General features: G+C 40.3%; 1 protein-coding gene across 3 annotated transcripts in view; it reads right to left on the reverse strand.

Annotated features, from left to right (window-relative positions):
- ANKRD44 (ankyrin repeat domain 44) overlaps window positions 1-12,851 on the reverse strand; it is a 295,932-nt gene that overhangs the window by 128,163 nt on the left and 154,918 nt on the right. For all 3 annotated transcript variants that reach the window (XM_077745799.1, XM_077745798.1, XM_077745797.1), the window contains 3 exons: window positions 3,412-3,612; window positions 3,001-3,088; window positions 218-360 (listed from right to left, as the gene is read on the reverse strand). In XM_077745799.1, coding sequence (XP_077601925.1) covers window positions 218-360; window positions 3,001-3,088; window positions 3,412-3,612 — 432 coding nt within the window. The remainder of the gene's footprint in view (window positions 1-217; window positions 361-3,000; window positions 3,089-3,411; window positions 3,613-12,851) is intronic.

Raw genomic sequence — 12,851 nt, forward strand, 5'->3', positions numbered from 1 at the left:
ATGTTTACACAGAAAGTTAGCCACTTTCTGGTTTTTCATTACTTGCTGTATGCTCCCATTGCCCTTTGATTGCCCCTATAAACTCAGAAAGATAGGATGCAAGAAATAAAGGTGATTTTTTTTACCCTGTTGAATTAAAGTGCAAACAGGATTCAGAACAACGGAAGACCCACAAATACACCATGGGTTATTTTTTGATGCATTAATCATAGCTCACCTCCACCCCCAGATTCAGGAGATGTTTGACCACACTGATCTGTCCATTGGAGGCTGCAGCGTGCAGGGGGGTATAACCCTTCTTATCCTTACAAGTCACTTCTGCGCCGTGGTTAATGAGCAATGCCACAACGTCCAGGTGGCCTTTACAAACAAAGCAACAGAAGACATGGTGAAGCTTTTTAGGATAATTTGACAATTTATACCACCTATATTATCTCTATTAGCTTCTACTGTCACCAATATTGTAAATCCTGCTAAATATGTTAGTACCACAACCTAAAATATATTATGTTAAAATAAAAGCAATGCTTTTGAAAGCAATTGCCATTCCTCACTGAAAAGTCCAACAAGGAAAATTTGGTTTGGAGAAACTAATGGAAGAAAAAAAACCCAATCAGAATAACTCCAGATTATTGTTAAATCATATGAAATTGCTGCTGCTTGACCATAGTTTTGGACCACAAAAATGCCAATTTCATGTGGTTCAACTTAAAAGTGTTCTTGTGAATTTCTGGTTAAATAGAAACCCTTTTAGATTCAACTCCTATTGGCATATTTCCTAGAATATTTTCCTTTACACCCTACCTTACTATAAACAGTATGATAAATGTGTTTGCCCTTTATATTGTGACTGAAGATAGTTTGATGCTTTGGGTCATTGCTCTGAACATGGTTCATAATAGAGGGGTAGAAGATAAGTACTAACTCCAAGGGCCTAAGATACATGTGGAGGTGTGTGTGCATCTGTCTGATAAAGAGAGATATGGAGAGAGGAGTCTATTGGGGGGGGGAGGGAGAGAAATGTGTGTGTGTGTGTGTGTGTGTGAGAGAGAGAGAGAGAGAGACAGAGAGAGACAGAGAGTGCTTAATCATGGCTTGTTTTATTAAAATTTTACTCTTTTCCAAGACTTGTATATAGAAAAATTATGTTCAATTATTAGTGATATTATCTTAAGCTTAAGTGGTGTTATCTTTTGTCCTAGTTTTGTCCTTTATTCCCTAAAGATAGCCATCTATATATTTTTTCCTATTTGTATCCTGGTGACACACAAAAAAGCAATTCTACACAAATATTTTAACTGTACATCAGCAAAGAACAAACTTGAACCCCCAGGATCTCTGAGTCCCATCTCACACTAGTCTAGTGTGTGCTCTGCACAAACATTAGTGGGGTAAGTGTTCCCTAACTTACCAGTTCTGCAGGTATTATACAGACATCCAATCTGCTTCAGTCAGCGTGAAAGTTTGTGCTGTCTTTAAATAAAATGATACACTTGCAAAATCTTAAGATTTTGATGGTTTAAGCTGAAATACCCATCCAGACTGATCTACAGCCACATAATTTAATGCATCCCTACCCAATCCACTCTTTTTTCTCCCCACAATTAATTAATGTTATTGTTTTAATGATAATAAAAGGCCTGTGTGCTTACTAAAAAGAATTCAGAAAAGGCAAAATGGTGTTAAGAGGAAACCAAAATCACCCATCATCACCAATCCCTTGAGGTAATCAGCTAACATTTCAGTATATAACACTGAATAGACATTTCAGTGTACACTGAATAGACACCTGAATAGAAAGTTTATATTGCATATTTTTTCACAAAAATGAGGATCATAATATCCATACCGTGTATTGATCTGTTTTTACTTAACATATCACAAATTCTTTGTATGTTAATAAATACTAATGACATCATCACAAAAGTTACAGGATGGCTCCCCATTGTGCAGATCTTTTTTTAAATTTTTATTTAAAAAATATTTTTTAATGCTTTATTTTTTTCTGAGAGAGAGAGAGAGTGAGCAGGGAAGAGTCAGAGACAGAGGGAAGTACAGAATCTGAAGCAGTCTCCAGGCTCTGAGCTAGCTGTCAGCATACAGCCCGACGCGGGGCTCAAACCCACAAACCGTGAGATCATGATCTGAGCTGAAGTCGGACACTTAACCAACTGAGCCACCCAGGCGCTCCTCCATTGTGCAGATCTTTATAGTTCACCAACACAGTCTCCTGTGGGTGGGCATTCAGGTTGTTTACAACTTGGGGCTGATAGAATCTCATCAGCTTTTCAAATTGCAGGACGTTCTCCAGTTAGAAACACAAAGGAAAGATCTTAGTTCTTCATTTCCCACAAGTCTACACTGAGAATAAACTCCATGAGGTCTATCTTTGTGAGCGGTATTTGTGCCAACAGAAGTGAAAAGGAAAAACGCGGACGTGTCATGGGTTCCTTCATCTCTCCCCCTCGAGCTGGAAGAAGCAGGAACAGTAAGCCCCAGCCTCGGCGGAGGTACAGAGGCAGGATACTCCATGGTTCCTCTGGTCACTTTAACCTCCGCAGCAGCCAGGGGGCTGCCCTTCCTTCCTTTCTGTTTCTTTCAAAAATATTTATAAATAAAAGCACACATGGAATTTATGTGTCCTTGCTTTGCTAGCTAGCCCTCTTTCTTTTTGAACACTTCACTTTGCTGCCATAACAAGCCCAAAAGCAGCAGCATTCATGCCGCTCTCCATCCCAGATCGAAACCCAGTCAGTGAGGGCTGGACCACGATTCATCCTTCCTCTTCTCTGTGGGTAAAATGAATCTCCGAGAAAGCAACTGTCTAATAGGAGTGCTCTATGTAGGCCAATAAAATGGACCAAATCTTAACAAAGGTGAATCCCAACCTTGGAAAGAAGTCAGGCCTTCCCAAGAGAAGGCCTACATGGTTAACACCGGGCTCATGGCTTCTTTAGGCTCAGGTATCTGCACTCTCCTTTCCATTCATGGAATCCTTACCCATATATGCTGCCCAGTGCAGAGCACGCCGGTCCTTTTTGTCAAATGCATTGATGTTTGCTCCTCTGGCCAAGAGTAAGTTGACCATCTGAAAGGAAACCAACATGCAGACACTCTGAGTCAAATTAACATTGAATCTCAAGGTGGGTCAGAGACCTGGAGTTCACACAAAGTACGAAAATGATGTCACAGGCAACCATGCAGCATGTATGTTGGAGGAAAAGACTGAGGTGATGGCTAATTTTTCAACCCAATAGCTGTGAATTTAAAAATAGCTACGGTTGCCTAAGGTTTGGTGTACAGAAATATGCATCACACTCTCTAAAAACCCTCAGCATTAAGATTAGGTCCCACGTGGGGCTAAGAGAGCCCGTAGGAAGAATTCTTGTTCCCAATGATGATGGCACTCACCTCCACGTGGCCATTCAGGGCAGCATGGTGCAAGGCTGTGCGCCCCCCTCGGTCAGAGACGTTGACGCTGCTCAGCAGGGGAATGATCACTTCTGCACACTTGACAGCCTTATTGGCAGCTGCCACGTGGAGGGGGGTCTGCCAGTTCTTGTCCCTCGCGTTGACATCAGCAGAGTGCTTAATCAATACTTGCACTGCTTCCTACAAACAAAGCAGAGTGTGCAAGGGTCACTGACAAATGCTCAGTCAATACTTATTGAACAGAAGATGCTTCACCAGACCCCAGAACTACAGGAAGGGAACGCTCCGTGCCCTCACAGGCTGGCTCATGATGTATAATCTTCTGAGAAAAGCTAGGTAATATGTGATACCGATCAAAAGAGTGGCACCGATTAAAACAGATCCACTTTATCTTTGTTAGGTCAGGAGCCCTGGCACATCTTCAAAACCAAATAAACCTTCCAAGCACAGGGTTTCTTAATAAGGTATAAGTATCCTTAGGTTAGATGTGAGCACGCGTGTGTAGGTGTATGCACCAGGGTAAAATATCCACAGCTCAAAAAGCCCCTAAAGATCACCTAAAGTTGGAAGTGTTGGTCCATAAGCCATCTTCCAAAGCCAAAGACCTCAAAGTCCTTCAGACATTCTTGGATCAATTTATAAATCTTTGGTTTTCTCAGCNGTCACCTAAAGTTGGAAGTGTTGGTCCATAAGCCTCCATCTTCCAAAGCCAAAGACCTCAAAGTCCTTCAGACATTCTTGGATCAATTTATAAATCTTTGGTTTTCTCAGCCAATATCTTAACCTTCACTACGTGATCAACAGTGATCAAGAGAAGATGTCTATGGCTACCTCAACTAGAAACTACAAAATTGTCCCATTTTTTCCCAACTTTTTACATATTTTTGTGGGGTAACTTTTTTCCACTGTTGAGTTCCTTAAGCTGTACTGAGACTTACACTTTTTATTTTCCTTCTATTGACCTAATCAGCTTACTAGCCTCTTGAATCCTCAACCTTGGCTGCTATGCAATGGAATCGCCTGGGGAACTCTCAAAACTACAGCTGGCTGGACCCACACCAGAGATTCTAATTGGCCTAAGAATTTCTGTAAAGCCGTGTGGGAACTTTGTTGTACAGCTAGGATTTAAGGTACTTTTCTGTTCCATCAGGAAAATGATATAGTTTCTCTCAAGATGGGAATGACTGTTGGCTTTTCCTCTTTACTTCCAGAAACTTCTAGAACCAGTTAGTGGGACTCCTTTATGAACATCTTGTCAATGTGGCATCAACAAAACAATGAAACTCAATGAAAGGTACCATGCTCCTGCCGCCCTTCATGGGCCAAGAACTTACCCCTGTCCACCTTACTCCTCACAGGCCGGGACTGTCTGATCTACTTTATCGTGCAGGTACATAAAAGTGCCCAGATAGTAGATTATTTGAACTCTTAAAATTAACATTTTTATCAGGGACATAAATAATGAAATAAGAAGATGTTCTAGGAAACAGTAGTAGCTACACATTGAGATGAATGGCTAATCTGGACAGTAGAATGAAAGCAAAACAAAAATTTAATTTTGCAAATCAGAGAATACAGTTTAAACATACAGTGTGACTCCATTCAGATGCTATAAACAATAAATTGACAGGGCCCAAGCAAACAAAAATTACCAAAAAGGAAAAAAAAAGGGTTTGTGCCACCCTTCCTCAGAAAGGAATAAAGTCCCCTTAACATTTCTGGAGCTCATGTTAGAGTAAAACATGTATACATGTATTCTTTTTTTTTTTTTTTCTGTAAAGCTTATTATTTGAGAGAGAGAGAGCACAAGTGGGGGAGGGTCAGAGAGAGAGAGAGTGAGAAAGAGAGAGGATTCCAAGCAGTCCCCACATTGTCAGTGCTGACAGAGCTTGATGTGGGGCTCGAACTCGAAAACCATGAGATCACAACCTGAGTTGAAGTCGGACGCTTAACCGACTGATCCACCCAGGGCCCCCTCTGTATGTGTATTCTTTTTTGTTGTTTTTTAACATTTAGTTTTGAGAGACAGATCATGAGCAGGGGAGGGGCAGGGAGAGAGGGACACATAGAATCGGAAGCAGGCTCCAGGCTCTGAGCTGTCACCATAGAGCGTGACGCGGGGCTTAAACCCATGAACTGTGAGATCATGACCTGAGCCGAAGTCACACACTCAACTGACTGAGCCACCCAGGCGCCCCTGTATATGTGTATTTCTTAACACTCAACCATGGTGTGGAGTGAAAGAAACATTAGTCACATTCTTTTATTTATTTTTTTTTAGAGAGAGTGCATGTGCAAGAGGGGGGAGGGTGCAGAAGGAGAGGGAGAGGAGAGAAAGAATCCCAAGCAGAGTCCACACTGTCAGCACAGAGCTCCACATGGGATTCGATCCCATCAACCATGAGATTATGGCCTGAGCCGAAATCACGAGTCAGATGCTCAACCAACTGAGCCACCCAGATGCCCCCAGATTGCTTTAAAAGCTAGCTGGATGAACAAGAAATAAACAAAAGAAAAGCTATGCCACAGTATAAGGATTAAGATTTAATAAGAAAATAATGATATTTTTATTAACTTTGGTCTCAAAATTTGTGAGATTTATGGAGATGTACATACAATCTACTGTGGTGTGGAAAGAAAATACTGGAACCTCCATTTATGTTTGTTTTCTTTAAAAAGGAAAGCAGTTTAGGGGTGCCTGGGTGGCTCAGTTGGTTGAGCGTTTAGCGTCCGACTTCGGCTTAAGTCATGATCTCATGGTTTGTGGGTTCGAGCCCCGCGTTGGGCTCTGTGCTGACAGCTCAGAGCCTGGAGCCTGCTTCGGATTCTGTGTCTCCCTCTCTCTCTCTCTCTGCCCCTCCCCCACTCATGCTTGCTCATTCTCACTCTCTCTGAAAAACAAATGAACATTAAAAACAAAAGAAAGCATTTTAGCTGGTATTTAACTTCTGGGTTGGCACTGTGCCTTCATTCAGCTCCACAGATGATCTCACCTCGCACTATATGAGATGCACTCCAGGAACAATGGGACATCCACATGCGGAGGGCATGAGGCTTGCCCTCTCCTTTCATTTGCTCCGAGTGCACTGAAATGCACAATGATAGGCCTGCCAAATCAATCTACGGATTGTAATATTAAACTAAAACTAAACTTAAAATATTAAACTTGAAATATTAAACTTAAACTAACCTTAAACTAAAAACATTCTAACACAGGCAAGATTTATGCAAGGAACCTGCAGATTTAAAGATGATAGTACAAATGCAAGTGTAAATAATGTGCAGTCACAGAGCTGACAGTTCTGCTCTGAGTAAAAGGTTTCTATCACCCACATTACAAGGTAAAAATAATGACGAATTTAATCAGATATGACAAGAGCTTGGGCAAAACAGAGGAAAATCATCAAAAGTCTATGAGCTACATGGTTATGCATGACGATGATAAATGAAAAGTCTCACCCTAAGTATATTGTGATATACTTGAAATATTAGCTAATGATAGTCATTCCTACATTTGATTTATAAATAAATAAGATGCATAACTTGAAGATGCATGCTGAAAGTTTTGCAGAGATATAGCCAAAAAACTTAGAGATAACCATCATAAAGCAATAATAAAAAAAGTGGTATTGCACATATTCACAGCCAATAATAATATAGACTGTATTTTTAATTCCTTTGTCTTGTGTGTTATTTTACTGTACTTATACAGATTCTTGCTTTGCACTAAATATTGTGTAAATTCAGAATAGACTAACAAAACAGCAACTATACATGAACATTTGACAAATCAATACTATTTGGACATAAGAAAAATGAATTCATGAAAAAATTTTATTTTATTTTTATTTTTTATTTTGAGAGAGGAGGAAGTGGAGGGAGGGAAGGAGGGAGAGGGAGAGAGAGAGAGAGAGAGAGAGAGAGAGAGAGATTCCCAAGCAGACTCCATACTCAGCGCAGAGCTCAATGCACAGCTCGATTCCATGACCCTTGTGATCATGACCTTAGCTGAAATCAAGTGTCAGATGTTCAACTGCCTGAGGCACCTAGGTGCTCCAAAAAAGAAAGTTTTTTTTTTGTTTTTAGTTTATTGTCAAGTTGGTTTCCATATAACACCCAGTGCTCATCCCCCCAAGTGCCCTCCTCCATGCCCATCACCCCCCTTTCCCTCCCCAGAAACCTTTTTTTTAAGGTAACAAAATATGATTACTTTTCAAGTAACTCAGACTAGGTGAATAAGATATAACCTAGGAGAGGCCCTACTTCTAAATGATTAAGAATGATTTGCATTTCATACAAAGTAACAGTTAAGCCAAGAAAAAATATATTTACATATCAGATATAGTTTATTTATGAATAAGTAGTATTAGACTTTGCGGGGAGGAAAATCTGTATTCTTAAATAAGCAATATTTCTAAAAATAGTTTAATCACAGAAAAATTTTGGCCTGTTTTTGTAAATAAAGCTTTATTATGACACAGAATCATTCATTGCTTTACATATTATCTATGACTTGTTTCAATTGTAATTGCAGAGTATGCAGCCATCAAAACCCAACATATTTACTATAAGGCCCTTGATGGAAAAAATTTGCAGATGCCCTGGTCCATCTAGCTCCTTGTTTGAATTACCCCAAATTGCAAATGATCAAATTTGGTTAAAATAAAATTTTGTTATTTACCAGCATGAAAAAAATACTGTTTTGAGTCCAAATAGTCTTCTAAGGAGGGCAGAGGCCTCTGTGTTCAGTCCTTGCTATACAGGGGTGGGTCTACAGTGAATTTGGTGGGGTGGGGGGATGTACCAAGCTGCATTTTGGGGCATAACAGAGCAAGCAGCATTTGGAGCTCGGTAGGAAGGAAGGGGTGAGGGCAGAGAGAGAGGAGAGAGGACTTGGGCCCTGGTACCCTCAGGGCAGAGATATATGTTTGGGCAGGAAGAGAGTCAGCAGGCCATGAAGAAGAGAAAGCTGATACATAAACCAAACAAACATCAGGAGCAGGCTTGTGGACCCAGGCAACCAAACAGTCAGGTCTCCAGGAATTCTTGGGAATCTGAAAGAACGTCAGACTTTGCACAAGACATGGCACATAGTTTCCAGTCAGTTACATCTGTTTAGAAGGCAAGTGCCCCAACCAACATCCAAGTTATACCCCCTAAATTAGACAAGTTAAAGGCTCAAGTTCATTGATTGGATGGGGAAAAAAAGGAGTTGGGTAGGGTCTCTATTAAGTGTCCTTTCATGTGAACTTTAAGCAAGTCCCGTGTGAGTGCCAACTTCATCTAATTTGTCTCTCATACCAACACTCAATGGCTATAGTTCAAGGATGCCTAGAATAACCATTACCTTTATTTACCTACTTTTATATAATGTTTTAGCTTTGCCATTCTTCATTTTTATTTCTCTATCTGCAATGGATTGCATTGTTTTCATCTTACTTGACAAGAAAGGACTATATCAAGAAATACTTAGCATATACAAAGTAGGGTATCTTATTTTCCAAAAATTAACTTTTTAAAAAAAATGTTTATTTACTTATTTTGGAAGAGAGTGAGGAGGGGAGGGGCAGGAAGAGAGGGAGAGAGAGAATCTCAAGCAGGCTCTAGGCTATCAGTGCAGTCTGTCACGGGGCTCAATCCCATGACCCATGAGACCATGACCTAAGCCAAAATCAAGAGGCTTAACTGACTGAGCCACCTAGGCACCCCCCAAAATTAACTATTTTTTAGTGAAAATACAACTATTCTAAAATGATCATGGAATTAACTTCATAGACATGGGATATTAGAAGGAGAGAGGCCTCAGGGGTCATCTGGCCTGGCCTGTTCATTTGAAAGGCAGCTTCATGTAATAGGCAAGGTGACAGTCAAGGGGAGTGATCTGGCAGTCTGGCTGAGTAAGAGCCTGGCTCATGTGTTTTCTACCAGGCCAGAGCTTACTCACTGGACAGTTCCAGCCAAACATGCTGACGTAAGTTCTTTTAAATGTTAATTCTCTTTAGTTATTTAAAATTTTTAACTCCATTTAGCCTGCCAAACCTGCTTAAACATTAATAGAAATGTAATATAATATTTCAGTAAAAACAAACTTTGATTTAAAAAGAAAATATAATTTCCTTCTTTAAAATTGCATTTCTCTTTCAAAAATTTTAATCTTGGAAGCACTTTACCCTAGTTTTAAGAGAGAGCAATTTTACGGCAATTTAGGAAGGGAATAATTTTTGTAATCAAAAGAAGTCTCTCTTTCCTGGTATCACACACTAGCTAAAAACTTTGGTATCTAGGAGCCTGCTCTGACAGACATTTACAACATAAAAAGAAAACTAGGGGCGTCTGGGTGGCTTAGTCGGTTAAGCACCTGACTTCACTCAGGTCATGAATTCATGATTCCTGAGTTTGAGCTCCTTCTTGAGCTCTCTGCCGCCAGCACAGAGCCCACTTCGGATCCTCTGGCCCCCACTCTCTCTGCCCCTGCCCTGCTCACATGTGTGCACTTTCTCTCTTTCTCTCTCAAAAAGATAAAAAAATCAGCATTAAAAAAAGAAAATTAATGTGCGGCAAGGGATGCTGAACACTTTCTGAATCAAGAAAAGATACTTAAAACAGCACTTCTTAAACTATCTGTGGTGAAGGGCCAGTTTTTAAAAAAACATGATTTCAAATCAATCATGAGTCAATGTTTGTAAAATACAATACAAAGTATTTAGTAGGATAATAAAATGTAAAAAGACAAAGACAAATTTTGAACTCGATTCCTTGATTATTAATTAAATTTAGCAGGCATGAAATGACTGACTTACTCTTATTTTGTCTTAAGACAAAAGCCCACGGGCTTAGATAGGTACATAAGCCACACTGTGAGTAGGGCTACCAAAAAGACTGTTTCTTTTTTAATGAACAAGCACATGGGAGTCCAGCATTTCTCTCGAATGGAGGCATCAGCCCTGTTAGCCTTCAGTCTTAGGACTGTAGACCTAGTCGGATTACCCTCCTATCAATCATGTGCTCCATCAATCATGGAAATAATAGGTGAGGAACTGTCATGGGATGTCACACAGAAGGGAATTGGAGATGGCATTTGCAGTCACTCTATTTCTACTTTTTATGACTTTCTCTTTTTACGAAAGGCCACCCCAACCCTGTAATAAGAAGTAGAAACTTACACAGCACACATGGAAAAGATGAGAAGAAGTAGGAAGCATGTGTCTTAAAAACTGTCGCCCTTAATGTTTGTTCTTTCACTTCCAAATGTGCATTGCATTTAAGTGGTCATAAATTACTCATGGAAAAGTAATTGTTTGTGACTATACGGAGTCCTTGCAGGCATAAGCAATGCCAAATGTTATAAACTATAAATTACTTTAGACGGGGTCTGAGTCTTACCAAATTTTCTGTGCTCTCCCCAAAGCCTGGCAGGTACCTTGTGCATACTGTATACTCAGTAAATGTGGGTAGAATAAATGCATTGGTATAACCGTAAGTAAACTCTCTAAGTAAAAATATGCAAGTATTAACAAGACATTTACCACAGGCTGATGTCCCTGAGGCTGCCCTCAAGTCCTGATGGCATTTACTCTATTACTGGAATCATTTGGGGGCTTTCATCCTCTATTGATTACAGCAATTTCATATTCTGAAAGAATTGCAAAAATCGGTACCCAACTAATTTGTTCAATGAATTGAAAATTTCTCCAAAAGCACTCATTATTAAATTAAACTTGCCCCTTATTATTGTAATAATTATTAGAGTTCAATTATTCTAAGAACTAGCAGTACAAAGGGGGCTCACTGGGGACTCTGGGCTATGAAAGAACTCAAAGGCAACTGCTGAAGAAGTGCTGGCTTTCAACATAGCGAAGGCCATGGGGCACCTGAGTGGCTCAGTCAGTTAAAGCATCCAACTTCAGCTCAAGTCATGATCTAATGGTTTGTGAGTTCAAGCCCTGCATCAGGCTCTGTGCTGACAGCTCAGAGCCTGGAGTCTGCTTCAGATTCTGTGTCTCCTTCTCTCTCTGCCCCTTCTCTGCTCACACTCTGTCTCTCTCTATCCTCAAAAGTGAATAAATGTAAGAAGAAGAAGAAGAAGAAGAAGAAGGAGGAGGAGAAGGAGAAGGAAGGAGAAGGAGAAGGAGGAGAAGAAGAAGAAGAAGAAGAAGAAGAAGAAGAAGTAGTAGTAGTAGTAGTAGTCGTCATCGTTGTCAACACAGGGAAGGCCAGATGCTATTCCTGGTGTTCGACCTTAGTTCCCAGTGCACTGTGGAGACCACATGCATCACAATCTTTTTAAAATGCAGATTTTTGGGCACAACCACAGGCTTTATCAGAATCTCTAGGGATGAGGTTCTAAAACAGGTACTTGTGACAAGCACCCCAGATAGTATGAATGCACAGTAAATCTGAGTTATCACTCATCTACATTCTAATAGGCCATAAAGTGCTTACTTTCTTCCCATTCCAGGTACTATGTCCTATATGTGATCATCTTTTTATAATCAGACACATAATTTAAGGAAAGCAGTAACATTCTAGTCTCCCATATAATTCTTCCAATCCTCCTGTCTACTAGCATTTAGCTCACAATAATGACAATGCTATTTAGAGAAAGGGAGAAAGTATTAAAATTTGAGCTATAAGATAAACTGCTTATCCTGCTCGGTTCTGGGAAACATTTTTACACTTATTGGGACTTCTGTCTGCACAGACACAAAGGTAGACCCATTTTTTTTGGAGGAGCAGGATCCATGAGGGTGCTCATGTGATCTGAGGGAAGTAGCAGAGCATGGTGGTTAAGACAGCAGATTCTCAAGTTACAGGTTCCCCCGCTTACTGGTTGTGTTAGGCTCGTTCCTAACTTCTCTGAGATTTCCTTTCCTAAATTAGGATTAATAGCAATATCAGTCTGAAACAGTGGCTCAGAGGTTGAAATGGGATCATGCATAGAAAGTGCTTAGCATACTGCCTAGCACACACTAAGTTTTCAATAAATGTTCATGGTGACAATATCTATTTGGACCCAGCATCCTTGTTTTGACAGCCTAAAGACAGGACACGATCATTTTTAACGGTGTTAACCAAATGAACAGGAAAGTGCAAAGTTCAGCCATTCTCCTTTGGTGCTACCTTCAGTTCATTCTAGAAGAAAAGGCATGTGTGAAAGGCCGGCTGCATTTGGACGTAGGCCACAGCAGGCTGTGTGCCCGGGTGTCTGCCCTAAATACCATGTCCTGGAAGACACACTCTGTAAGCCTTCAAGGTCTCTGTAGCACACTTAACAGTGTCTTCCACTGGGTAAGCTCCAATGAACATTGTATTAAACTGTCCAGGTTCATATGCATTTAATTCCTGTCCTGTGTAGCTGTTAATTTTCTAAGACAGAAAAAAGCAGTAAGAATAAGCTAAACAGGAGGAACAATCAGAAA

The sequence above is a fragment of the Crocuta crocuta genome, unplaced genomic scaffold, assembly GCF_008692635.1.
Source record: "Crocuta crocuta isolate KB4526 unplaced genomic scaffold, BGI_CrCroc_1.0 scaffold564, whole genome shotgun sequence".
Taxonomy (NCBI): domain Eukaryota; kingdom Metazoa; phylum Chordata; class Mammalia; order Carnivora; family Hyaenidae; genus Crocuta; species Crocuta crocuta.